At 36.7% G+C, this 27,994-nt stretch overlaps 1 protein-coding gene and 1 pseudogene across 3 annotated transcripts in view; both read right to left on the bottom strand.

Annotated features, from left to right (window-relative positions):
• The window catches only part of LMLN (leishmanolysin like peptidase), a 90,121-nt gene that overhangs the window by 19,981 nt on the left and 42,146 nt on the right, over positions 1-27,994 (bottom strand). For all 3 annotated transcript variants that reach the window (XR_013372111.1, XM_077883766.1, XM_077883765.1), the window contains exons 12-15: positions 15,593-15,703; positions 8,173-8,305; positions 5,969-6,128; positions 3,800-3,930 (exon numbers count right to left, since the gene is read on the bottom strand). Coding sequence is in view for 2 of the 3 variants with exons in the window: in XM_077883766.1 (XP_077739892.1) it covers positions 3,800-3,930; positions 5,969-6,128; positions 8,173-8,305; positions 15,593-15,703 (535 nt within the window). In the remaining variant the exon portion in view is untranslated. The remainder of the gene's footprint in view (positions 1-3,799; positions 3,931-5,968; positions 6,129-8,172; positions 8,306-15,592; positions 15,704-27,994) is intronic.
• On the bottom strand, positions 21,968-26,721 carry LOC144305055 (ubiquitin-like FUBI-ribosomal protein eS30 fusion protein pseudogene; annotated as a pseudogene).

Below are 27,994 nucleotides of genomic sequence, written 5' to 3'. Positions count from 1 at the left end.
TTACTCTTACAATCAAAAAATGGTAGAAACAAGAACAATAAAGCTTAGAAAGTTTAATAGAAGAAAGAGCATTTATATCCTAAAGATGTGCATGGAATTTGGGTTGCAGTGAGGGAGAAATGTGACCTGGTGAACTGTGTTAGAATCGGGGTGGGTAAGGATGGTAGTAATCAGGTAGAGACGGGAGAAAGTGAAAGGGATGTGGACAGATCTAATAAGCACACTGAGGACAAAGAGAGCCAAACTTCCCCCCTGAGAAAGGAGTTATAAATATGGAAAGGGAGAAAACTAAGCTGAACCCTTTAGTTTTGGACTGGAATTAAAGATACTGGTACAAACTCATGGTTATATACATACACATACGGGTATATATACAAATTACACACACACATATATTTCCTATATCTGTTTACCAAGAGGGCATGGGGAGTAGCTATACCCCAGTGGCAATGAACAGTGTATCTAACAATTGATCTTAGTCTCTTAAATACCACACTCCATTAAACTAGAGCTCCTTGAAGAATTAGTTGACACAAGAGCTGGGGCAAAGAAAGTAAAGATAAATATAGAATATCTTATGCCAGAAAGCAAGGAAATATTCAAAGAAAGATGAGGAAAGGCCAAAAGGACACAGAAACCAGCCTAAAGGGGCTTCCTCTAGCTAAATCTGGGGGAACTTAAGTATCAAAATAAATAATAATAGTAATGGTAATACCTTGAATAAAATGGAATCCATGACCCACTGTTGATATAAATATGTAAATTAATAAAATGGAAGTTTGATAAAAAAAATTCATTGACATAGTTCTTTTCTACAAAATACTTATTAATTACAAAGAAAATTAGTAAGAAAAGAGTAACTGATAGTGAGGAAGCCTATTAGACACCAACAAGTTAACATCAGCAGTGAAAGGACAAATCAAGAGTGTACCATCAGAAGGACATGAGCATCACTTCTGTGATATTACTGCCCAAAATACATGACCTCAATTCTATTATGAGGAAATATCATACAAACACAAATGAGGCACATCCTAGGAAAAAAATAGCTTATAATTTTTTTAAATGTCAGGGTTATAAAAGTTAAAAGACTGAGGAACTGTTCCAGACTGAAGGAGACCAGAGACATGACAACTATGCAACATTTGATATTAGTCCAGATCCTATTGCTATAAGGACATTATTGGGACAATCAGAAAAACTTGAATAGGATCCAAGAATTAGATGTATCAGTGTTAATTTTCCTCCCCTCCCCTCCCCTCCCTTCCCCTTTCCTTTCCCCTTTCCTTTCCCCTTTCCTTTCCTTCTTTTTCTTTGATAGGATTGTGGTTATGCAAAGGGATGTCCTTGTGTATAAGAAATATACAAAGTACTTGGGGAGGAGGGTGAAACATGTCAGCAATTTACACTTAAATAACTCAAAAAAATTTTATAGCATTCTTCCAACTTTTCTGTCAAAAGAAGTAAAACAGGGCAGCCCAGGTGGCTCAGCGGTTTAGCGCTGCCCTCAGCACAGGGCCTGATCTTGGAGACCCGGAATGGAGTCCCACATCGGGCTCCCTGCAAGGAGCCTGCTTCTCCCTCTGCCAGTGTCTCTGCCCCTGCACTCCCCGCCCCGTCTCTCATGAACAAATAAAATATTTAAAACAAAACAAAAACAAAATAAGTAAAACAACAAAAAACAAAACAGCTAATCCATGTTAAGTGTTTGGAGATTATACATATTTTCCCATATAAATGGTGGTTGGTATTAAATTAACAAAATTAACTGACAACTGTAAGTACAGGGAAGCCAAGTACATTCAATCTTTATAGATGGTATTGCAAATCTGCATAATCACTTTCTGGTGCTGTGATGTTGATAAACTACTAAAACAGCCTGAAGATGGGATGCCTGGCTGGCTCAGTCAGTAGAGCATATGACTCTTGATATCGGGATCATGAGTTCAAGCCCCATGATGGGTGGAAATTTTACTTAATAAATCAAAGAAATAATAAAACAAAATAGCCTGAAGATGTCATCCTCCTATTATAGTCGCCACTGTTTTAGCTTTATCCTTTTTAATATTTTCACTTAAGGGAATTTATTTCAAAAATTATCTTTTTGTAAATGTGCTTATAAAAGCATATTTTTATCATGAAAAGTGAAAATTAATTCGATTATATAACAAGGAAATGATTTCCTTAATTATGATACTTTAAAAAGATGTAATGTCTTATGGCCACAAGGAATAACAATTATTCCTGGTTGGCTCAGCCAGTAGAGCATGCGACTCTTGATTTCAGGGTTGTGACCTTAAGCCCCCATTGCTGGTAGAGTTTATTTAAAAAAAAATAAAAAAGAATAGTAATTTTTATTATTGGAAAAATCTGGAAGAGGTGTTTTGCTCCACATAAAAAGTACGAAGTGAAGGCAATAAAACAAAATTTTATGTTATGTTTACAACCAGGTCAAAACTATGAATTCAATAAATACATAAATCTGCAATGGAATTTATCAGAAAATGGCTGCTGAATTATAGTTGTCAGATTATAACTGAAAAGTATTTATTTTGAATTGTCTTTTATAAGATTTCCAAGATGATTTTAAATGAATTGTATGATATATGAATTATATCTCAAAAAACTTGTTACCAAAAAAAGTTAATTTCATAAGTAACTTTAAAAGTAATAATTAAATTCCCAGCTAAAGAAGTCCATTTAGGTCTTCCAGCTGCAGGGAACCCTGGGAGGCTCGGTGGTTGAGTGACCTGCCTGCCTTTGGCTCAGGTCGTGACCCCAGGGTCCTGGGATCGAGTCCTGCATCAAACTCTCAACAGGGAGCCTGCTTCTCCCTCTGCCTGTGTCTCTGCTCTCTCTCCGTGTCTCTATGTCTCTCATGAATAAATAAATAAAATCTTAGAAAATAAAAAACAAAATCAGATGTGCAAATGAGACAATTAAGAAAAAATAGTTTACAACCTTTGGATTTCTAATTATAAAGGAGAAAACCTATTATTAATCTGTAGTTGATTTATTAATTCTTAAATCCATGCTTTACTCAGACCTTATGAAATAAATTGCAAATATTTTCTATGATAAAGTAATATTTGTTCAAAAAATTACATATATTCCATTATTTCCTTGGGATATATGCCCAAAGTAAAAGTACTTTTTTTAAAGCTTTTAAAAAATTTTTTATTTATTTATGATAGTCACACACAGAGAGAGAGAGAGGCAGAGACACAGGCAGAGGGAGAAGCAGACTCCATGCACCGGGAGCCCGACGTGGGACTCGATCCCGGGTCTCCAGGATTGCGCCCCGGGCCAAAGGCAGGCGCTAAACCGCTGCGCCACCCAGGGATCCCCCCAAAGTAAAATTATTATAAAACTTGTTGATAGGGATCCCTGGGTGGCGCAGCGGTTTGGCGCCTGCCTTTGGCCCAGGGCGTGATCCTGGAGACCCGGGATCGAATCCCACGTCGGGCTCCCGGTGCATGGAGCCTGCTTCTACCTCTGCCTGTGTCTCTGCCTCTCTCTCTCTGTGTGACTATCATGAATAAATAAATAAAATCTTAAAAAACAAAAAAAACAAAAAAAAAACTTGTTGATATATAACAATTACACATTTTTTTAAACAAATGGAAAAAGGTACTTTCTCTCAAAGAAATGACAATATTTTCACAAAACATAAGCATCCAAACTAATATTTACATAAATAATTATCAGTACATTACATTAAAAATATAAAATGTATTTTAAAATATAAAAACCACTGATAACAAGACAAGTTTATATAACATTTGATCATATAGTTTACCTGATAACACCCACTCCCCCAGTCTGGGTAACTCAGCTTCCTCTCACACTTTTCCATGACAAATGCTGATTTCTGAATTAGACAAACTGAATGAGGTCCATACTTTTCAGCACCATAGTTTTTAAAAAGATCTGAAGCAAACCAGAAAGCATCTCTTAAAAATTGACTTTTGGCTCAAAGAACAAGAAACTGAAGCATCCCATTCTTGTGGTTAAAAGTTGCTTTAAAGATCAAACATGTTTAATGGAAATTTTCATTAAAAAAACTCAAGGGGTCAAAAATCAAACTGGATTCTCAATAAAGGACTTAAGTGGGAGGAAATTATTATATCAAAAACCGGAGATAAAACTGGGCCTAAAGTATCTAAATTACATAAATAGAGGAAATAGCACTAAGAATCATCTTTACTGGTAGTCTAAATAGGAGTCACCCCCCAGATGACCCATGACAGATGAAGCTAACTGATTTATATAATGAAGGCTTTTTTAGAGTGTTGCAAAAACTTTTTGGAAAGTTTTCTTGTATTTTCATCTTATGCTATGTCCTAGAGGCCCCTATATAACATGCTCATCCAGTTTCAGATTAAACACAAGCATGCAGAGGTACAGGATGGATTAAAGGACTTCTAAATAGCTAATAGATGAGGGATGAGGCTCTTAAGCCCTAGTGATAGATTGTTTTCTTTACACTTAATATAACTTTCATCTTTTGAAAACACAGAGTTCTTAAAGATAGGTATTTTATGTCAGTTTTGAAAAATCTGAATTATGTAAGTTAAGAAAGAAAATATAATACAGAGTAAAAGAACTTTTTTTTTATTATTCAGGGTAAAAGAACTTAAAAAAAAACTTTTCTTTGGTATTTATGAGTATTTCAAAGTTCTTGAAAAACAAAGTGATCATCATCAAAAAAAGAAAAGGGGATGGTCAGCAAACTACAGCTCTCAGACCAAATCCTGAAGGCTACCTGTTTTTATAAATAAAGTTTCATTGGAACACTGCGATTAATTTACATTGTCTATAACTGCTTTCACACTGTAATAGCAGAGTTCAGTAGTTCCAACAGAGACCGCATGACCTACCTACCAAGTCTAAAATATTTACTATCTTTCTCTTTACCATAAATGTTTGCCAACTCCAGCCCTAAAACAATAAAGTGTGATACCATATCTTTGGCAAACCCATAATTGACAGATGTCTACATTTCTCAGCTCTAACATGGAATTGCTGAGTAGTTATAAGTTTTTAGACATTTATTAAATAGGTGAGTGATGAAAAAAATGACTGTACAAATCTAGTTAAAGCTACCATGTTTAAAAATAAAAGGAAAAATCATATGGTTATTTAAAATGTAAATAACAGAGTATGTAATGAAGTATGGAATAAGGGGGTAATAAAAAGGACCAGGTTAGAAATTTTGATGACCACAGAGTTAAAAACTACCTATTGCTCTTTATTAACATACCAGGTGTGATAACATTTTGTTTACAAAGGTGAATACCGAACTGTCATAGAGTTTATGGGTTTTAAAAGGGAATAAATAATATGGCAATACATCTTATTAGCCATGGGATAACAGTATTATTCTGGTATCTGGAGAATGACATGTTACTTATAATTACATAAAATGTACACTCTTTAGAAGAGAAAAAATAGGATACCTAATATGATTTAATAAAAAAGAGCTCTGCATTGGAGGATCTTACACTGGCACCAATTAACTGTATTACTTAGTGTCTCTGCTCACCTGTGAAATTCAATAATATGTTCTCTGTCTCTCACATCAGGGTTTTAGAAGACTAAAAGGAAATGATAAAAATAAAAGTGCTTTGCAAGTCAAAAGTGTCATGCAGATGTAAGGTACAACCAAAACGTAGCATGTGCACATATGTGCAAATGTATCTAGACAACAATCCTTGTTATGTGTCATAGTTCTAAGCATTTGCTATGAGAATTCATTTATTTCTCACAAGTACTCTATAAGACAGGTATTATCACCTTGGTACAGAGGAGGAAACTGAGGCACAGAGAAGTTAAGTTACTTCTAACAAATGGATACCAGTGGGATGACAACAGAAATTCAATCTGGCTCCTGGGTCTGTGCCCTTTATCCCTTTTTATATTGTTGATATGTAATTTTACACAACATTTCATTTCATAGACTACTAACCTGGTTGATTTTCCAGTATTCTACAATCTGAGCTGCGCTGATATTCACCACTTAAATGCCAACTGAATTCCTGACTGAAAGGGCAGTAGTCAGCAATTTCTACTGAACCACCATAATAAGGCAAATCTTCTGCAGGTATTCCGCTTAGTTCATCGAAGTACTACAAAAAAATTATTAGGAAAACAGGAAAGTAAGAAATATTTTGTATAATCAAAACAAAGTCCACAATTTATAGCAACCCTTTAAGGCTGCATAATATAAAAAAGATATTATTGTACTTTTCTTCATATATAATAGAACATAAAGACAGTAATATACAACCTGTGGGGTATTTCGAGGTTGTTATAGTTACTTTTCTTCATATATATTAGGACATAAAGACCATAATATACTACCTGAGGGGTATTTCGAGGCTGTTATGGTTTTAGAAATAGGCAAGGTAAGTATATTGGTCTAAGTTTTTTAATTAGATGACAAATTTGACTAATGTTTTAACAAGATAAATAGGAAGATTTTCAAGAGTTAACAAAACACAAAACTAATCCAGAGAATTAAGATATTTTAAACATAATGTACTTCAAATGTTTTTAGAAGACTTAATTTATGTGTTTTGACAAACCTGAAAAAATAAAACTGTGATAAAATGAATGAGATCATACTTAAAAAATAGTTTGGGGGTGCCTGGGTGGCTCAGTTGGTTAAGTGTCTGCCTTCAGTTCAGGTCATGATCTTGGGGCCCTGGGATAGAGCCCCACACTGGGCTCCCTACTGGAGGGGTCTGTTTCTCCCTTTCCCTCTGTCCCTTTTCATCACCCCTGCTCATGTGCATTCTCTTTCTCTCAATAAATAAAATCTTTAAAAAAATACTTTGAACACCAAAAGAATAAGTCATCAGATAAATTTTAAAGATTTCATATTTATACCAACTCCATGAATTATATTACTATGCCTAGAAATACAGTTGCTATCTTATGGTGTCTGGAAGCATTCAGTGGGGTCATAAACACAGATAGGAAGCTCAAAATTTACCAGCTATCATTTTAAATTATCTTCTGAGATACCACTTCTGACTACAGAATCCTTTTTTTTTTTTATTTTTTTTTTATTTTTATTTTTTTATTTATGATAGTCACAGAGAGAGAGAGAGAGGCAGAGACACAGGCAGAGGTAGAAGCAGGCTCCATGCACCGGGAGCCTGATGTGGGATTCGATCCCGGGTCTCCAGGATCGCGCCCTGGGCCAAAGGCAGGCGCCAAACCGCTGCGCCACCCAGGGATCCCTGACTACAGAATCCTTTTAAATGGCAGGCAGAAATGAGGCGTTTTAGAGATGGCCACTGCAACAAAAAACTTAAAGGTCCAATGAGAGATTCAGACTGAATATGTGGGACCATTTCCTTCACCATTTTTTTTTTTAAGATTTTATTTATTTATTCATGAAAGACACAGAGAGAGGCAGAGACCTAGGCAGAAGAGAAGCAGGCTCCTTGCCCAGGGAGCCCAATACAGGACTCAATCCTGGAACCCCGGGATCACATCCTGAGCTGAAGGCAGACAGACACTCAACAGCTGAGCCACCCAGGCGTCCCCCCCTACCCCCCATTTTTTAAAGAGACAGAGAGAGAGGAGGGACAGATGGAGAGGGAGAGAGAATCTTAGGCAGGCTTCATGCCCAGTGTGGAGCCCAACACTGGACTGTGTCTCACAACTCTGAGATCATGACCTGCGCTGAAATTAAGAGTTGGACGCTTAACTGAGCCATGCAGGTGCCCCTCCTTCATCTTACAGATACCATGAGTTAAACCTTTTCTAATGCAGGACTTCCAAGACTTCTAATTAATTGGATTAGAGTACCTCAGTTATTTTCTTTGAAAAACCTTGTTTTCTGTGTAAATTAGATGAAATCAAAGATGAAGACTTTGGAAACAATTAGAAAAAAAATACAAACCACTTAAAAATAGATCCAATAAATATTCTAAATACCTTTTACCATTACTATAAGGCATTCCTGGATATTAATTGTTGTTGATTAGCTTATTGACTTTAAAGAATTCTAAGATTTCTTCATTTTTTCTAACTTACAGAAAACAAATGGAGCCTTTCACAAGTTGAAAAACTTGAGAATTCATTCTTCTATTTCAAAATGGAGACTTCCTCTTAAAAAGTTGAACTGATTTCTAAAATAGTGCCCAAAACAAGTGTTACCTGGTACTCTTGAGGTAAAGGTTTTGAAAATTTCTGCAAATTACACACTGCAACTGCTCTCTGGTCCTGTCTGCAAGTTAACTGCAATGGATTACTTCTGAGTGTGTCACAGAAAGGGCTCAGCATCTGCCTCCTGCACACAAAGATAAACACCACTGTATCAGAAAATATAACAAATCCATTTTAGACCTTGTCTTTTCTATTAACATTGCAGTTTGTTTTAATAGCTTAATACTAAGTGCTGAATCAGGTTATAAAGTTATTTTTATTTATTTTTATTTATTTTTATTTTTTATTTTTTAAAGATTTTATTTATTTATTCATGAGAGACAGAGAGAGAGAGAGAGAGAGGGAGAGACACAGGCAGAGGGAGAAGCAGGCTCCATGCCAGGAGCCAGCCGCGGGACTTGATCCTGGGACTCCAGGATCGTGCCCTGGGCCAAAGGCAGGCGCCAAACCGGTGAGCCACCCAGGGATCCCCATAAAGTTATTTTTAAAAGGGTAAAAAGAAATACTTAATATAGATATGAAAGATTAATGCTACATGCATTTTAACATCATTCCACCATTATTAAACACAATTCTATTTATCTCTTTCTCCACTTTTGCCAGGAAAATGGAGTTCTGCAGGCATGATCTGCAATGTTTAATGAAAAATAATGAAATTCCTGATGCTGCTTAGAAATGCAAATCTTCATAATTAATATAATGGAGTCTCAGAAAGAGATGGAGGTGATGCCTTTCTGTCCTGCAACTACAAAGAGTGAAATTTTTGCTATGCCTAATCTAGTTCAAAGACTCTTTTTTGACAGTTTGTTAAACTGAAAACATTCACAAGACATCTTGTTTTCATGTACAAAATGAAGACTGTATATTGTATATTCCTAATTATTACAAGTTGTTCTGTTAAATCTAATCTTGAAAGTACAATTTGGAAAAAGATGTCTTGTAATTTTTCAAGGACATTGGAATCTATTGCATTGTTCTATATAAATAATCTTCAAATTAGTCGCCTTATTGATAACTATAATATAAATTAATGTCATAACAATAATGTTATAAATGAAATTCCAGTATTTTTTTTTAAATTCCAGTATTCTTAAACAGTATAAATCCTATTAAGACTAGCTGCCAAATTGTGATAGGATTACTGCTATTTTTCCTCTTCTCCCACATGCTTGTTAAGGGAAAAAAGCCTAGGATAGATTTCTATTTTAAAGAAAACTGGTACTTGCTTCATTTAAGTTAACATAGTATAGCAATAAAACATCTCTAGGGGAATTACAGCTCCTTGAGATAAAATGTGTAAAAGACCTGCCACAGTCTTTGGTAAACTTGAAGCAGCACAGTGTAATAGGAAAACAAAGGTCTAGAAGTCTTCACACAGGTCTAGAAGTCTTCACACAGGCTTGGTTTCAAATACCAGCTTATTTGATGTTTACTTAATTTTCCTGAGCTTCAACTATAAAGTACGCAGTGTCTAGCACATACAAGTTAGTCAATAAATGTAATTTCACTGTCCATATCACTTTTTATAAAATCTTTATATATGGCAATTTTATAACTTTCTATGATGAAGTTTCCACTAAATATGACAAGTAGTTCTTACTCACTCTTTTTATTTTTATCTAAAATAAAACAATATATAATTAATTAAAATATGAATTTTGGCTGAATGGATAAAGAGGAGTAAGGAACTTAAAAAATACTGATTTAAAAAGCTCCAAAGTTAGAGTTGTTCAAGATTCATGGGATATGATTCTACAGCAGAATGCCTAGTAGAACTTTCTGCAATGCAGCTATGTTGTCCAACACACTAGCCACTAATCATGTAGTGGCTATTAACCTCTTGAAATGGAACTAGTGCAACTAAAGAACTGAATTTTAAATTTTATTTAACTTTAATTAATTTAATTAATTAAATATAATTAATTAATATATAATATATAAATTAAATAATATAATAATATATTAATTATTACATAATTATAATTATAATTATATATTATAATTATAATAATATTATAAAATTATATTATTATATAATATATAATATTAAAATTATATAATATATAAATTAATATAAATTGATACAGCTACATGTGCCTAGTGGTATCATACTGGACAGTGCAGCTTTAGAGCTGATAACAATGCCAAATAAACTAGGAAGAAGAGTTAGGTAATAATACACAAGTTGTCTTAAAACGCAGAAAGAACCTTATTTTGTGTATACATAGATTCAGATGATTCAAATGAGTAAGGCTCTGCCAATGCCCAACTGTTCCCTTTTCACACCAGTCACCCAACAATAAAAGAGGAGAGGTGTCACAGCTGAAGTTAGGCACCAGTCCCCATGCTCAGTAATGGTCACACTGGAATCGAAGACAACTCAGGGATATAGCCTCACTGAGCCTACAGAGCCAGAAGCTGGCTTCTGTACTGTAAGGACTTCTGAACATCGACATTTCAAAAGTGGGACATTTGAATGCTTATGACAAGGATTAGCAAACTTTAACTAAATTCTAGGCCAAATCCTGCCCTTAACTGCTTTTTTGGTATCTGTGTTTCTCATTACAACCTGCTTTTGTAAATAAAGTTATTACTGGAACATGGCCATGTTCATTCATTTTGCCTATGGCTGCTCCTGATATACAAAAGCAGAGTTGAATAGTTTTAACAGAGACTGTTCAACTCTGAAGAACTAGGAAGAGGAGTTAGGTAATAATACACTAGTTGTCTCAAAACATAGAAAGAACCTTATTTTGTGTGCACAAAATATTTGCTAATAGGCCCTTCACAGAAAAGTTTGCAAACCTCTGGCTTATGGCTGAAAGGACAGAATTCAGGGGACCAAAAGTTTTACTTTTGGAGAATGGAGAAGAGGAAATTCCCTTCAGTTTTTGGTTTTAGGTAATCCTATAATCGGGACCCAAAGGGGAACAAAGTGGCAGCTGTAAAAAGAAAAAAAATCTCTAAGCTCTTGCAGCTGCAATGTTAATTATATATTTCCTTTATCACAGTGGAATGGCAGTTCTCAAACTTTGCTGCAAAGTGAAATCATTAAGGGATCTCTAAAAACAATACCAATGCCTGGTTCCCACTTCCAGACATTCTGCTTTAATTGGGATGGGCTGTAATGTTGGCATAGAATTTTTAAAAAAAATTCTAGATGATTCTGATGTGTGGCAAAATTTGGGAACTACACTAGCAGACAAAAGTTGTAGTGCTGGATATAACTACAGCACTGTCCTCAGAGTGGCTGCAGGTGCTTCCTGATACTCTTTTCACAGCAGTATTACAACTCAGATGTCAGACTCCTTAGTAGAAACTAATGCTTTGAGACTTAACCCAGGGGAGAAAAGATAAGAATAACACCTTCACAAGAAGTACCTGTGATTTAGTGGATAAGGCACTGGACTTGGAGACAGAGAAGCTAAAGTCCCTCAGCAGTTATATGACCATAGGCAAGTAACTTGTTTCAAACCTTTTAAACTATCAGTAAAATGAACAACATATTGAGATTCTAAAGACATGCTGAGAAGGAAATTTATAGCATTCAATATATATATTAGAAAGATACAGCATCTCAAATCAATAATCAAGAACCTAGAAAGAGAAGAATAAAACAAAAATGAGCATAAGGAAGGGTATAATACAAAACAGAAATATACTGGAAACAGAAAAACAATAAAAGACATCAATGAAACAAAAAGCTAGTTCTTTAAAAAGACCAATGAAGTTAACAAACCTCTAGCAAAACTGAAAAAGAAATGGAGAAGATGCAAATTACCAAGATGAGGAATGAAATGGGATCTCGCTATACCCTTCAGACATTAAAACAATAGTAAGGAACTACTACAGACTACTCTGTACACATAAATCTAGTAACTTAGACAAAATGGACAAATACCTGAATGACACAAATTACCAAAGTTCATCCAATATGAAATAGACAAATATCAATACACTGTAAATGTTAAGGAAGTTGAATTAATACTTTAGAAATTCCTGAAAGAGAAATCTACAGTCACAGGTGGTTTCACTGGAGAATTCTACCAAACGCTTAAAGAATTAACACCAACTGTATACAAATCCTTCCAAAAAACAGAAGTTGAAGAAATACTTCCAGATTCATTTTATGAAGCTAATATTACCTTGATACAAAAAAAACAAAGATAGTACAAAAAGAAACAAAAACATATTCTTCATGAATATATACAGAAAAAAGCCATAATCATTTTTTTTAAGATTTTATTTATTTATTCATGAGAGACACACAGAGAGAGGCAGAGACATAGGCAGAGGGAGAAGCAGGTTCTCTGCAGGGAGCCTGATATAGGACTCGATCCCAGGACCCGGGGATCATGCCCTGGGCCAAAGGCAGACGCTCAACCGCTGAGCCACCCAGGCATCCCCATAATAAAATATTTGTATGTGGAATTCAGAAATACATAGAAATAATTATATACCATGACTAAGTGGGGATTACTTCTAGCAACACACAACTGGTTTCATATTTGAAAATCAATCAATGTAATCCATCATATTTATAGGCTAAAAAAAAAAAAAGATCACGAGTATATCAAACAAACCAGAAAAAGCTTTTGACAAAAGTCAACATCTATTTGTGAAAAAAACTCTCAGAAAGATAGGAATACAGGAGAACTTCAACTTGAAAAGGAGCATTTACAAAACACCTACAACTAACATTATACTTAACAATGAAAGACTAAATGTCCCCCCCCACCATTGTGTTGGGGGTTAAAAAACTCAACAAAGCTAAGATCTCAATTCTCCTAAAATTGCTAATAGATTTAAAACAATTCATAGAAAAATCTCAAGAAGACTTTTTTGTAGACAAGGTTATTCTGAAATTTATATGAAAGGCAAAGGAACAAGAACAGTTAAGATGATTTTGAAAAAACAAAGTGGGAAGAATCAGTTTACCCAATTTTATTTTATTTTATTTTATTTTATTTTATTTTATTTTATTTTATTTTATTTTATTTATTTATTTATTTATTTTTATGATAGTCACACACACAGAGAGAGAGAGAGAGAGGCAGAGACACAGGCAGAGGGAGAAGCAGGCTCCATGCACCGGGAGCCTGATGTGGGATTCGATCCCGGGTCTCCAGGATCGTGCCCTGGGTCAAAGGCAGGCGCCAAACCGCTGCGCCACCCAGGGATCCCAGTTTACCCAATTTTAAAACATAATATAGCTGTAGTAATCAAAGACTGTGCAGTATTAATAGAGTGCAGACTCATAGATCAATGGAACAGAATGGAGAACACAGAAATAGATCCATATAAATACACCCAACTGATTGACAAATGCAAGAAAGCAATTCAATGAAAGAAAAATGGCTTTTTCAATAAACAGTGCTGGAGCCAAATGGACATCCATACATCAAAAAAAAAAAAAATTAACCTTGACCTAAGTCTTCCACTTTATATAAAAATTAACTCAAAATGGATCCCAGACTGCAATATAGAACATAAAGCAATTAAAGTTTTGAAAAAAAAAAAAATACAAGAATATCTTTAGGATTCAGGGCTTCACCATTGATTGACCTGAAAGTACGACTCCTAAGAGGACATACTGTTAATTTGGCCTTCACCAAAGTTAAAAACTTTTGTTCTATGAAAGACCCTATAAAGAGAATAAAAAGAAAAAGTACAGATTAGGAGAAAATGTGTGCAAACCACATAACCGACAAAGGCTAGTATTCAGAATATATAAAAAACTCTCAAAATTCAACAGTAAAAAACCCAAAATAAACAACCCAATTAAAAAACTGGCATAAGACATGAAGAGATATTTCACCAAAGAGGATATATAGACATCAACAAGCATGAAAAGATATTCAACATCGTTAGCCATTAGGGAAATGCAAATTAAAACCACAATGAGATATCACTACTATCTTTCAGAATAACTAAAATAAAAAATAGTGACAACATCAAATGCTGACAAGGATGTGGAAAAATTGTTATGACTCATACATTGCTGGTAGACTACAAAATGGTATAGCCATTCTGTAAAAGAGTCCAGCAGTTTCTTAGGGAACTAAACTTGTAACTACCATATGACACAGCAACTGCACTCCTGGGCATTTCTCTTGGAGAAATGAAGATTTATGTTCACACAAAAACCTGTACACAAATGTTTACAGCAGGTTTATTCATAATAGTCCCAAACTGGAAACAACCTAGATATCCTTTAGCATGTGAATGCTTAAACAAACTGGTAAGTCCATGTCATGGAATATTACTCAGCCATTAACTTGAGCAAACAACTGACATACCAACCACCTGGATAAATCTCCCAAAAATTATGTGGAGTGAAAAAAAGCCAGAACAGATTAGTGGTTTCCAGGGGCTTTAAGAAGGGCTAGAGTGGGAGGCAAGTGGGTATGTCTGTAAAATGACCCTTGTGGTAACTGAAATGTTATGAATCTGATTATATCAATGTCAATATCCTGGCTATGTTTTTGTACTATAGTTTTTATAAGATGTTAACAACAATCAAGAAAACTGGATAAAGTGGACAGGGAATCTCTGAATATTTCTTCACAACTGGAGTGACTCTATAATTATCACAAAATAAAGTTAAAAAAATATATTTATAAGGCCATCTGGCTGTCTCAGTCCATAAAGTATGAGGTTCTTGATCTCCAGGTCATGAGTTTGAACTCCGCATTGGGCACAGAGCTCACTTAAAAAAGTGTGTGTGTGTGTGTGTGTGTGTGTGTGTGTGTATCTCCCAAACTTGAAGAATGTATTTTTTAAAAAGTTTGCTAGGTGGGCAGCCCCAATGGCTCAGCAGTTTAGCGCCACCTTCAGCCCAGGATGTGATCCTGGGGACCTGGGATCGAGTCCCACGTCAGGCTCCCTGCGTGGAGCCTGCTTCTCCCTCTGCCTGTGTCTCTGCCTCTCTCTCTCTCTCTCTCTCTCTCTATGTCTCTCATGAATAAATAAATAAAATCTTAAAAAAGAAAGTTTGCCAAATGATTTTGATATTTATCTAGATCTGAGAACCATTATTCAAAAGTATCTTCATGTTTTTGGATACTGAATAAGCAGCTGCTTCTATGTTTATATGAGTGCATTCTCTGATGAAAACAGTAAGAATGATAAAATATGCTAATTTTTATAAAATATAAGTTAATTATAAACTAAACAGGAATGCTTATGGTTCTAGTTCCCACATTATAGATTCTTTTCATATATGATTTAAAACAATATTGTAGTTACTTATTAGATTACCATGAAGCACCATAGATGGTTTTCTGTATATTTTGAAACTGAACTGTTTAGACCACATTTTCAAAATAGGAACAATTTTAGACTCAGGATAAAGAATAAAATCAGAAATCAACTGTGTTATGAAAGATATTATTAGGAAATGTGTTCTTACTTTTGTTTCTGCTGATCAATCCAGAATTTACAGCTCTTCCTGACAAAGTCACAGCCCATTCCTCGGCCCCAGTCTAGCTTCTCGGCCATGCTGTAATTAGCCTTATACCAGCTGTGAAAATAATTTAAGTAAAGCACTTTGTATTACTGTTATTTTAAAAACAATTCTAGCATACCAATGATAAATCTCACTAATGAGCAAACTAGGACCTCAAGACAGAGGAGCATTTAAAAGCAAAGCCTTTGCTACACAGGAATTGCTGCGTAGAGTCACTATAATGAAGAGTAGGAAACTTGTCTTATGCTGAGGGTATTATCTGAAACAAAAATCAAAATCAAAATAGGTTGTCAACTGTAATTTTCAAAGATAGTAAAAGTCAGAGTAGAAAACAGTTACGGTGTGAGACAAAGGGATTAAGAGACAAAGAAACAAAAGAGAATGAGAGAAAAAGACAAGGGAGTAAGTCGAGGAAGAAATAGTGCAATTACTAGTTGGATAAACTTTACCCAAAATGATTCAGTTGGCCCTAGTTTCTTGCTTCTCTGGCCTCTGCTTGTGACTAAAAACAACACCGTTATAATAAGACATATGAATATTATGTCTAATACTTTAAAAATGTTCTAATTTCAGGAAAAAAACCCCACATTTATTTGGTTTCCTAGCAAATTTAAACAAAAACTTGGAGCCTACTTTTATTGGTTTTTCTTCTTTATTCTTAAAAATAAGATTTTGGGCAGCCCTGGTGGCTCAGTGGTTTTGCGCCGCTTTCAGCCCAGGGCCTGATCCTGGAGACCTGGGATCGAGTCCCACGTCGGGCTCCCTGCATGGAGCCTGCTTCTCCCTCTGCCTGTGTCTCTGCCTCTCTCTCTCTCTCTCAGGAATAAATAAAATACTTAAAAAAGATTATTTTGTAAAAATTATAAAATTATAAAAAAAAGTTTAACCTTTTAAAAAATAATTGAGAGAGAATGAGAGACACAGGAATGTGTATGTGTACACTAGGGGGTGGGGCAGAGGGGTAAGGAGAAGGGGGAAAGAATCTCAAGCAGACTCAGTGTGAGCCTGACACGGGGCTTGATCTCATGTTCCTGAGACCATGACCTGAGCTAAAATCAAAGTCGATGCTTAACTGACTGAACCACCCAGGTGCCCCAGATTCTAACCTTTTTGTATTACACCTTGTCCCTTTAGCATTACCAAAACAGTAAATAAAAACATAGTCTCAAAGGCTGAGGGAATGACAAGACTTATTCCCTTCATTACACCTACCATCCCACAAAATCAAACACAAACAGAAATATGTGATACAGAATCTTTTTTTTTCTTTTTTTTTTTTCAGAATCTTTTAAAACCTTATCCCTTAAAATTTTTTTTAAAAGATTTTATTTACTTATTTGAGAGAGAGTAGGAGCAGGGGAAGAGGGAGAAGCAGACTCTCCCTACGCAGGGAGCCCAACCCCAGGGCTCGATCCCAGGACCCCAGGATCACGATCTAGGCTGAAGGCAGATGCCTAACCAACTGAGCCATCCAAGCACCCCTCAAAATCTTCTTTTTGTTAAAGGACAGAACTCTCTGAAAGAGAAGCTGAAGACATGAATCTCAGCACTCCACTAACCGAAATGCCTGCAACCTCTACAGCTTATAACGTGACTCATGTTAAACAGCTCATGTATTCTCACAGCAGGTCAAGTTGTCTAGGTAGTAACAGATCAGTATTGCACACTAGCAATTATTTTAGCAGTGCCTAGGTTAGGCAATCCTTCTCCCTATGGACAAAATGTAAAGCAATTAGATTCCCCTGGGAATTACCATATCTAGTCTAGACTGAGTATAGAGCATAGTATCAGCACTATGTCACTCAATCACCAACTAGGCATTCCAGCTACATTTCGTGAAAGCTTCCTGACACCATCTTTGCAGCTCTTCCTATGAGTCGACAGTTATTAAGCACTTATTAGGCACTTTGTTTAATGAGAAGGCTACACCAATGAATAAACAGAGTTCCTTCCCTCATGAAGATTAAAATCTAGTGGGGAAGGCAGATATTTAAAAAAAAAGTTACAACTGGGATGAGGGCTACAGAGGATAAGTATAAGGTGCTAACAGCAGCATATTAATAGGGAAATCTAAGTCTGGGGAATTAGGAAAGGTTTGTTTGAAGAAACATCTTTTAGTCAAACCCAAAGGATGAGCACAAATTAGCTGAGGGAGGAGGCGAAGCACTGGAAACAGAGTTCCTCAGTGGCACTGGAGGTTTGTGAAGTCAATTTACTGTATCTTAACATTTATTTCTCTTTCTACTAAAATCAATAGAATAGAAAAAAAGGACTGCATTGTTGGTAGTAGGATAAATATTGTTCCATGAACTTTGGTTCGGTTTTGTATACAAGAGCTAATACCTTAGTTGGTACTTACATGTGCAAACACTGTACTCCTTACATATATTAACTAAGTAAAGTCTCAAAAACTCTATGAGGTAGATATCTCATTTTATCCCTATTTTACAGATGAAAGAACTGAGGGAAAGATACAGCAAGTAGCAAAGATGGGATTTGAATCTCCGGTTCTGGCTTCAGTGTCAGTGTGCTGTATCAAAAAATGGAGATACAATTCACATCCTATGTATGAATTGTAGACAAATACACCCTTATAGTTTGTGTGATTCAATGTCTTTAATACATTCACAGGGTTGTACAACCAATACCACGACCGGCATACCTCATTTTCTTGCATTCCACTTTACTACACTTTGCAGATACTACCTTTTTTTTTTTTGTCATAAATGAAGGTTTGTGGCAACCTAGGGTCAAGCAAGTCAACTGGAACCATTTTGCTAACTTCCTGTCTGTGTCACACTTTGGTAGTTTTCCAATATTTTAAACACTTTCGTGATTATTGTATTTGTAATGGTGATCAGTGATCTTTGATGTAACTATCATAACTGGGGGCAACAGGCACCACACGCTCAACAACAATAAACGTCATGTGCATTCTGACTGTTCCGCTGACTGCTCCTGTCTCTCTCCCTTTTCTCGGGCCTCCCTATTCCCTGAGACACAACAATACTGAGATCAGGCCAGGTAATACCCTTTGGTGAGGGCGTCTGGGTGGCTGAGTCGGTTAAGTGTCCAACTGCTGATTTCGGCTCAGGTCATGGTCTCAGGGTCCTGGGATCAAGCTCCATGTCAGACTTCAGGCTCAGTGGGGAGTCTGCTTCTCCCTCTCCCTCTGCTCCCGTCACATAGCTCTCACTAAATCAAAAGCTAGAAATGATTTAGTTTAATGAGGAAGGGATGTCAAAAGCTGAGGCAGGGCTCTTGCACCAGTTAGCCAAGTTGTGAATATAAAATAAAAGTTCATGAAGAAAATGAAAAGTGGTATTAAAGTGAATACATGAACAATACAGAAAGTGAAACAGCCAGCCAGGCACTCCAACCAATAAAGTATTTCTAAAGATTTTATTTACTTATATTTTAGAGAGAGAGAGAGAGTAGCACAAGTGGGGGCTGAGCACAGAGCTCGACGTGGGACTTGGTCCCAGAACTGCAGGATCATGAGCTGAGCCAAAACCAAGAGTTAGATGCTTAACCCACTGAGCCACCCAGGCATCCCATATTTTTAAATTATGGTATGTACATTGTGAGGAGCCTGGCTGTACAGCATGCAACTTCTTATCTCAGGGACATGAGCCCCACATTTTGTGTACAGATCACTTTAAAAAAATAAAAAGGTATGTACATTGTCTTTTTTTAGACATAATGGTATAACACACTTAATAGACTATAGTATAGTATAAATGTAACTTTTACTGGGAAACAAAAAAAATTCATTTGATTTGCTTTATTCCAGTGGTCTGAAGCTAAACCTGATTTCTAAGGCATACCTGTATCTAATTTCAGAACATTTCCATCACCCCCTAAAAAACTATGTCCCCATTAGTAATCACTAATCATTATGGTCACTTTGTACCCATAATTAGTCGCTAACGTCACTAAAGCATGACCGGTAGTCCCTTGCAACCAGTAATCTACTGATTTGCCTATTCTGGACATGTCATAAAAATGAGATCTAGTCTTTTGTTTCTGAAGGCAAAATAAAATGAGTCACTTTTGTCAACGGTTTTTACTGTAAGCAATTTTTAAAAAAAGATTTTTATTTATTCATTTGAGAAAGGAGAGAGAGAGAGAGAGAGAGAGAGAGAGAGAGAGAGAGAAAGCATGAGTGGCGGGATGGGCAGGGGGAGAAGCAGGGAGCCTGACATGGGACTCGATCCCAGGACTCTGGGATCATGACCTGAGCCAAAGGCAGGTGCTTAACTGACTGAGCCCCGCAGGTGCCCTGTCAGGGGATTTTAAAATGAAGCCAGGAGGCCGTTAAGGACATGGGCTTTAGGGCAGCTCCGGTGGCTCAGCGGTTTAGCACCGCCTACAGCCTAGGGCGTGATCCTGGAGACCCGGGATCGAGTCCCATGTCGGGCTCCCAGCATGGAGCCTGCTTCCCCCTCTGCCTGTGTCTCTGCCTCTGTGTCTGTCATGAATTAAAAAAAAAAAAAAAAAAAAAAAAAAGGAGATGGGCTTTATGCACATCCTTACTGGGTGGAACTATGAACTTCTGAACTGGGCCAAAAGGCAAACACTCTAGGGATTCTGCATAAACACTCATAACTTGCAACAGTCAGCAACAGCCTGAGCAACCAGTTCTGTTCAGCCAAGGTTTGTTTTCTGCTGCCAAAAGTAAACAAAATTCTTTTTATGAAACTTGTACATGCATTTACTTTTTATTTTAAAAATACTTGACTTCTGCTCCCTACCAGGACACTATTTGGGTTGCTGTCCAATCTGTGTACTCCAAATTGCAATTTTTTTATCCCAAATAAACACTTTTAATTACTGCCTCCTGACAATTTTAGGTTGACATGTGTCTGTTCTCTTTCACTTAGCATAATGTTTTCAAGGTTTATACATGTTATAACATGTATTAGTCCTTCACTTCCTTGTTTAAAAATATTTTATCAAATTTTCTGAGTACAGTTGACATACAAGGTCACATTAGCTTCAAGTGTACAACACAGTGATTCAACTTCTCTATACATTATACTCACTGTAAGTGTAGCTAGATTTTATTTTTTAAATTTTATTTTTTGAGAGAAAAAGAGAGAGAGAGAGAGAGAGAGAGAAGGAGAAAGTATCCCAAGCTGACGGCACACCCAACAGGAAGCCCGATGCAGGACTTGATCTCCTGATCCAGACATGATGACCTGAGCCGAAATCAAGAGTCAGACACTTAACCAAGTAAGCCACCCAGGCTCCTCTAGATTTTATTTTTTGGTGCAGTTTTAGGGTCACAGCAAAACTGAGTGTGAAGGGCAGAGTTCCCATATATCTCCTGTCCCACAACACATATACCCTCCCTCACTATCCACAAAGTGCTACGTTATTACAATCAATGAACTTACACTCCAAGACATAGTCAACATTAGGGTTCACTTTTGGTGTTGTCCATTCTATAGGTTTGGACAAATGTAGAAGATGTATTCTCCATTACAGTATCATGTGGAATAACTTCACTGCCCTTAAAATCTTCTGTGCTCTAATTACCTCCCCTCCTCTTAACCCCTGGCAACCACTGATCTTTCTACTGTGTCCATAATTCTGCCTATGGTGGAATCATACAGCATGTTAGCTTTCCAAACTGGTTTCTTTCACCTAGTAGTATGCATTTAAGGTTTCCTCATGTTTTTCATGGCTTGATAGCTCATTTATTTTCAGCTTTGAATAATATCCCACTGTCCAGATGTACCACAGTCTATTTATTATCTATTAGCATACTGAAAGACAACTTGGTTACTTCCAAGTTCCAACTTTACTTCCAACTTGGAAGTAAAGTTGTCTTTTATGAATAAATATAAATTGGCAATTATAAATAAAGCTGCTATAAAATCCATGTATAAATTTTTGAGTGGACACCAAGTTTTTAATTCATTCGATTAAATACCAAGAAGCACAACTGCTGGGTTGTTATGGTAAGAGTATGTTTTATTTTATAAAAAAAAAAAACAAGGGATCCCTGGGTGGCGCTGCGGTTTAGCGCCTGCCTTTGGCCCAGGGTGCAATCCTGGAGACCCGGGATCGAATCCCACATCGGGCTCCCGGTGCATGGAGCCTGCTTCTCCCTCTGCCTATGTCTCTGCCTCTCTCTCTCCCTGTGACTATCATAAATAAATTAAAATTAAAAAAAAAAAAAAACTGCTAAACTGGGGCACATGAATAGCTCAGTTGGTTAAGCATCCAACTCTTGATTTTGGCTCAGGTTGTGATCTCAGGGTCATGAGATCGAGCCCCGCATCAGGCTGCTTCAGATTCTCTCTCCCTCTCCCTCTGCCCCTCCTGGCTCATGCTCTAAAATAAATAAATCTTAAAAAAAAAAAAAAAGACAAACTGTCTTCCAAAGTGGCTGTACCATTTTGCATTCCCACATCTTTAGAAGCATTTGGTATTGTCAGTGTTCCATATTTTGGTCATTCTAACAGGTGTGTAATAGTATTTTATTGTTGTTTTAATTTGCATTTCTCTGATGACATTTTTAAAAAAATTTATTTATTTATTCATGAGAGATACAGAGAGAGAGGCAGAGACACAGGCAGAGGAAGAAGCAGGCTCCATGCAGAAAGCCCGATGTGGGACTCGATCCCAAGACTCCAGGATCACACCCTGAGCCAAAGGCAGACGCTCAACCGCTGAGCTACCCAGGCGTCCCTCTGATGACATTTTTTCCCCTGCTTTTTAATACAATTGCTATCTTACATGATATATTGTTAGGTGACTTCTTAATAGCATCTAATTTACTTTTTTTGTTGCACCAGTCAGCATCCTAGGGTAGAACTCTTATTACCACTCATGTTCACAGAGTACTGTCCTTAAGTACAGGATAGCTAACTCATGGTTGGGCCATAATTAATGGGTAGTGGTATTTTCTAAAAATGGATTAATGCAATCATCCAAACCACATTAAATTTTCAACTTAAGAGTTCATACATAGTCCATTTCCTTCCTTTAGCTGCTATTACTTCAAAATGTAGTTTTGAAATCCAAGAAGTGGGAAGAATGTCTCTTTGTTGTTGATGCTTCTTTGTTTTCCTTCCTTCCTTTCTCTTCCTTCTCTCTTATTCCTTTCCTTCCTTCTTTTCCCTTTTTATTTCTTTCTCAATAAGAAGATGAAATGAAATGGTTTATTAAGGAAATCAAAATCTAGTAAACATTAAAAACTTACAGAATGGTCACAAACTATTTTTGTATTGATGTTATAATTACTGACAATATGTTTTTGCATTAAAATATGGAGCATCTTTTCATATGCTTATCTATATATCTTTTTTGGTGAACGGTCTGTTTAGATCTTTTGCTAATTTTTAATCAGGTTATTCATTTTCTTATTGTTAAGTTTTAAGGTTTCTTCATATATATTTGGGTAATAGTCCTTTATCAGATGTGCCTTTTACAAATATATTCTCCCTGTTAGTAGCCTATCCCTTCATTCCCTTGACTTCATTCCATTTAATGGCTGAATAATATTCCATTGTGTGCATACACCACATTTGGTTTATCCATTTATCAGCTGATGAATATTTGAGTTGTTTCTACATTTTGATTATGATTTAAAGTTGCTGTGAATATTCATTTACAGGTTTTTGTGTGGACATGTTTTCAATTCTTTTAGATATGCAACTGGGAGTAAAACTGCTAGATCATATAATAAATTTGTTTAACTTTCTGAGGGACTACCAATCTGTTTTCCAAAGTGGTTGCACCATTTTACATTCCCTCAAGCAGTATATGAGTTCTAATTTTCCCACATCCTCATCAGTACTTGCTATTGTCTTTTTGATTACGGTCATCTTATTGGGTGTGAAATAGCATCTCATTGTAGTTTTGATTTGTATTTCCCTAAGGCCTAATAATGATGCTGAGAATCATTTCATGTAGCTAGGGGCCATTTCTGTATTTTCTTCGGGAAAATATCTATTCACATCCTTCGCCTATTTTTAAATCATGCTGCCTTTGTATTGTTGAGTTATAAGAGTTCTTTGTATTTTCTGGGTATACTAGACCTTTATTAGATAGATGATTTCCAAATATTTTCTCCCGTTTTGTGAGTTGCCTTTTCACTTTCTTTTTTTAAAAGATTTTATTTATTTATTCATGAGAGACACAAAGAGAGAGGCAGAGACACAGGCAGAGTGAGGAGAAGCAGGCACCATGCAAGGAGCCCGATGTGGGACTTGATCCTCGGAATCAAGGATCACACCCTAAGCCAAAGGCAGATGCTCAACTGCTGAGCCACCCAGGCATCCCAGCCTTTTCACTTTCTTGATAGTGTCCTTTGAAGCACAGAAGTTTTCTTCTTTCTTTTCTTTCTTTCTTTTTCTTTTTCTTTTTTTGGGCTGAACTAAGTGGCTTTATTGGGGAGAGCCAGGATTACAACAGACTTAAGAGTTGGCATTGGGGCCTTTCTTCTGACCAAAGGTGGGCACAACATTGACAAAGCACCAGTAGTACTGTATTTGCCACTTGGTTTGGCCTGTCTTCTTTCTCTTTTTCTCTGTTTGGCCACCTTGGGAGTCTTCCCTCTTACTTTCCCAGCACAGGCCAGGGAACCATGGACTTCACCCTTCCAAGCATGCAGCTGGCTACCTCCAGGGTGGAGACACCACACTGACCTAGAGTAGCCTCATCCTCTAGGGGCAGGCCTGCCAGCAGCAGGACTTGATCTTCTGGAAAGATGCCCTCCAGCGAGGCTACATGAGCCTTGATCTGGGTGACCGGCCAGGAGATCAAGGTGTGTAGCTCCTGATTGACAAAAAGCTGCATTTTGGTGCTGAACCACAGGCACCGCAGCCACTGCCACAAAGATCGAGTCGAGAAATAGCCAGAAGTTGTTGTTTTTTTTTAAAGATTTTATTTATTTATTCATGAGAGACACAGAGAGAGAGAGGCAGAGGGAGAAGCAGGCTCCATGCAGGGAGTCTGATGTGGGACTCGATCCTGGTACTCGATCCTGGGACTCCAGGATCACACTCTCGCCTGAAGGCAGGCACTAAACCACTGAGCCACCCAGGGATCCTGAGCCAGAAGTTTTTAATTTTGATGAAGTGTAATCTATCTAATCTTTCTTTGGTTGCTCATGCTTTTGTTATCATATTTAAGAAATCACTGCTGGGTCTCCTGGGTAACTCAGATGGTTAAGCATCTTACTTTGGCTCAAATCATGATCTCAGGGTCCTGGGATCGAGCCCTGCAACAAGGAGCTCAGTGGGGAGTCTGCTTGTCCCTTTCCCCCTGCCCTTCCCCATCCCTTGCATGCTCTCTTTCTCAAATAAATAAATAAAATCTTTTTTAAAAAAAATCACTCACTGCTTACCCCAATATCATTAAGATTTACATGATTTATGATTCTGAGTTTTTAAAATTAAATTCAATTAATTAACATATAATGTATTACTAGTTTCAGAGGTAGAGTTTAGTGATTCATTGCATTCCCTCTTTAATGTCCATCATCCAGTTACCCCAACCCCCTCAGCAACCCTCAGTTTGCTTTCTATGATTAAGAAACTCTCGTGGTTTGTCTCCCTTTCTGATTTCATCTTGTTTTACTTTTCCCTCCCTTCCCTTATGATCCTCTGTTTTGTTTCTTAAATTCTATATATGAGTGAGATCATAGGATAATTGTCTTTTTCTGACTTACTTTTATTTAGCTTATGCTAAATACCCTCTAGTTCCATCCACGGTGTTGAGAAAAGCAAGATTTCATTTTCTGATGGCTGAGTAGTATTCCATTGTGTATAAATATACACCACCTCTTCTCTATCCATTCATCTGTCGATGGACATCTGGGCTCTTTCCATAGTTTGGCTATGTTTGTGGACATGCTGTTATGAACACTGGAGTGCAAGTGTCCGTCGATCACTACATTTGTATCTTTGGAGTAAATATCTAGTAGTGTAATTGCTGGGTCGCAATTTTTCAACTTTCTAAGGAACCTCCATACTGATTTCCAGAGTGTCTGCACCAGTTTGCATTCCCACCAATAGTATAAGAGTGTTCCCCTTTGTCCACATCCTTGCCAACATCTGTCATTTCCTGACTTATTAATTTTAGCCATCCTAACCTATGCAAGGCGGTATCTCATTGTGGTTTTGATTTATATTTCCCTGATGCCAAGTGATGTTGAGTATTTTTTCATATGTCTGTTGGCCATTTCTATGACTTCTTTGGAGAAATTTCTGTTCATGTCCTCTGCCCGTTTCTTGATTGGATTCTTTGGGTGTTGAGTTTGATAAGTTCTTTATAGATTTTGGGTACTAGCCCTTTATCTGATATGTCATTTGCAAATATCTTCTCCCATTCTGTCGGCTGTCTTTTGGTTTTCTTGACTGTTTGCTGTACAAAAGCTTTTTATCTTGATGAAGTTCCAAGAGTTCATTTTTGTCTTTGTTTCTCGCCTGTGGAGGCATGTCTAGGAAGAAGTTACTTCGGCCAAGGTCATAGAGGTTACTGCCTATGTTCTCCTCTAGCATTTTGATGGATTCCTGTCTCATTTAGGTCTTTCATTCATTTTGAGTCTATTTTTGTGTATAGTGTGAGAAAACGGTCTAGTTTCATTCTTCTGCATGTGGCTTCCAATTTTCCCAACACCATTTGTTGAAGAGACTATCTTTTTTCCATTGGATATTCTTTCCTCCTTTGTGGAAGATTAGTTGATCATAGAGTTGAGGGTAATATTTCTGGGTTCTCTATTCTGTTCCATTGATCTATGTGTCTGTTTTTGTGCCAGTACCGTACTGTCTTGGTGATTACTGCTTTGTAATAGAGCTTAAAAGTCCGGAATTGTGATGCCACCAGCTTTGGTTTTCTTTCTTTTTCCTTAGTCACGATTTTATTTATTTTTTAACTTAAATTCAATTAGCCAATATTTGGTACATACTTAGTTTTAGATGTAGTGTTCAGTAATTTATCAGTTGTGTATAACATCCAGTGCTCATCACATCACATGCTCTCCTTAATGCCCATCACCTAATTACCCAATTCTCCTACCCACATCCCCTGCAGCAACTCTTACTTTGTTGCCTATAGTTAACAGTCTCAGGGTTTTTCTCCTTCTCTGATGACTTCCCATTCAGTTTTCCCTCCCTTACCCTATGATCCTCTGTGCTGTTTCTTATATTCCACATCAGTGAAACAATATGACAATTGTCTTTCTCTGACTGACTTATTTTCCTCAGCATAATACCCTCCAGTTCCAACCACATCGATGTAAATGATAAATATTCATCCGTTCTGATGGCTAATATTCCAGTGTGTGTGTGTGTGTGTGTGTGTGTGTGTGTGTGTGTGTCTACACCATATCTTCTTTATCCATTCATCTGCTGATGGATATCTTGGCTCTTTCTACAGTTTGGTTATTGTGGACATTGCTGCAATTCTACCAAACATTTAAAGAAGAAATAAAACCTATTCTTATGTAGCGGTTTCAAAAAATAGAAATGGAAGGAAAACTTCCAAATTCCTTCTATGAGGCCAGCATTACTATGATCCCAAAACCAAGCACCTCATCAAAAAGGGAAATTAAAGACCAATATTCCTAATGAACATGTATGTCAAAATACTCACCAAGATACTAGCCAATAGGATCCAACGGTACAATTAAAAGGATTACCACAACCCAGTTTTGGTTTTCTTTTCCAACATTCCTTTGGCTATTCAGGATCTTTTCTGGTTCCATACAAATTTTAGGGTTATTTGTTCCAACTCTGAATAAATTGCTGGTATTTTGATAGGGATTACATTGAATATATAGATTGCTCTAGGTAGCATAGATATTTTAATAATGTTTGTTCTTCCAATCCATGAGCATGGAATGTTTTTTCCATTTCTTTTTGTCCTCCTTAATTTCTTTCATGAGTGTTCTATAGTTTTCTGAATACAGATCCTCTGCCCCTTTGGTGAGGTTTATTCCTAGGTATCTAATGGTTTTTGGTGCAATTGTAAATGGGATCAACTCCTTAATTTTTCTTTCTTCTGTCTCATTGTTAGTGTATAGAAATGCAACTGATTTCTGTGCATTGATTTTATATCCTGCCACATTGCTAAATTCCTGTATAAGTTCTAACAATTTGGGGGTTCTAGCAATTTGGGGGTGAGTCTTTGGGTTTTCCACATGAGTATCATGTCATCTGTGAAGAGTGAGATTTTGACTTCTTTGCCAATTTGCATTTTATTTCTTTTTGTTGTCTGATTGCTGAAGCTAGGACTTCTAGTGTTATGCTGAACAACAGTAATGATAATGGACATCCCTGTAATGTTTTTGACCTCAGGGGAAAAGCTCTCAGTCTTTCCCCATTGAGA

Source organism: Canis aureus, chromosome 35 (genome assembly GCF_053574225.1).
Source record: "Canis aureus isolate CA01 chromosome 35, VMU_Caureus_v.1.0, whole genome shotgun sequence".
Taxonomy (NCBI): Eukaryota; Metazoa; Chordata; class Mammalia; order Carnivora; family Canidae; genus Canis; species Canis aureus.
Note: the sequence above shows the minus strand (reverse complement) of the source record. Positions and strands in the feature narration are given on the sequence as shown.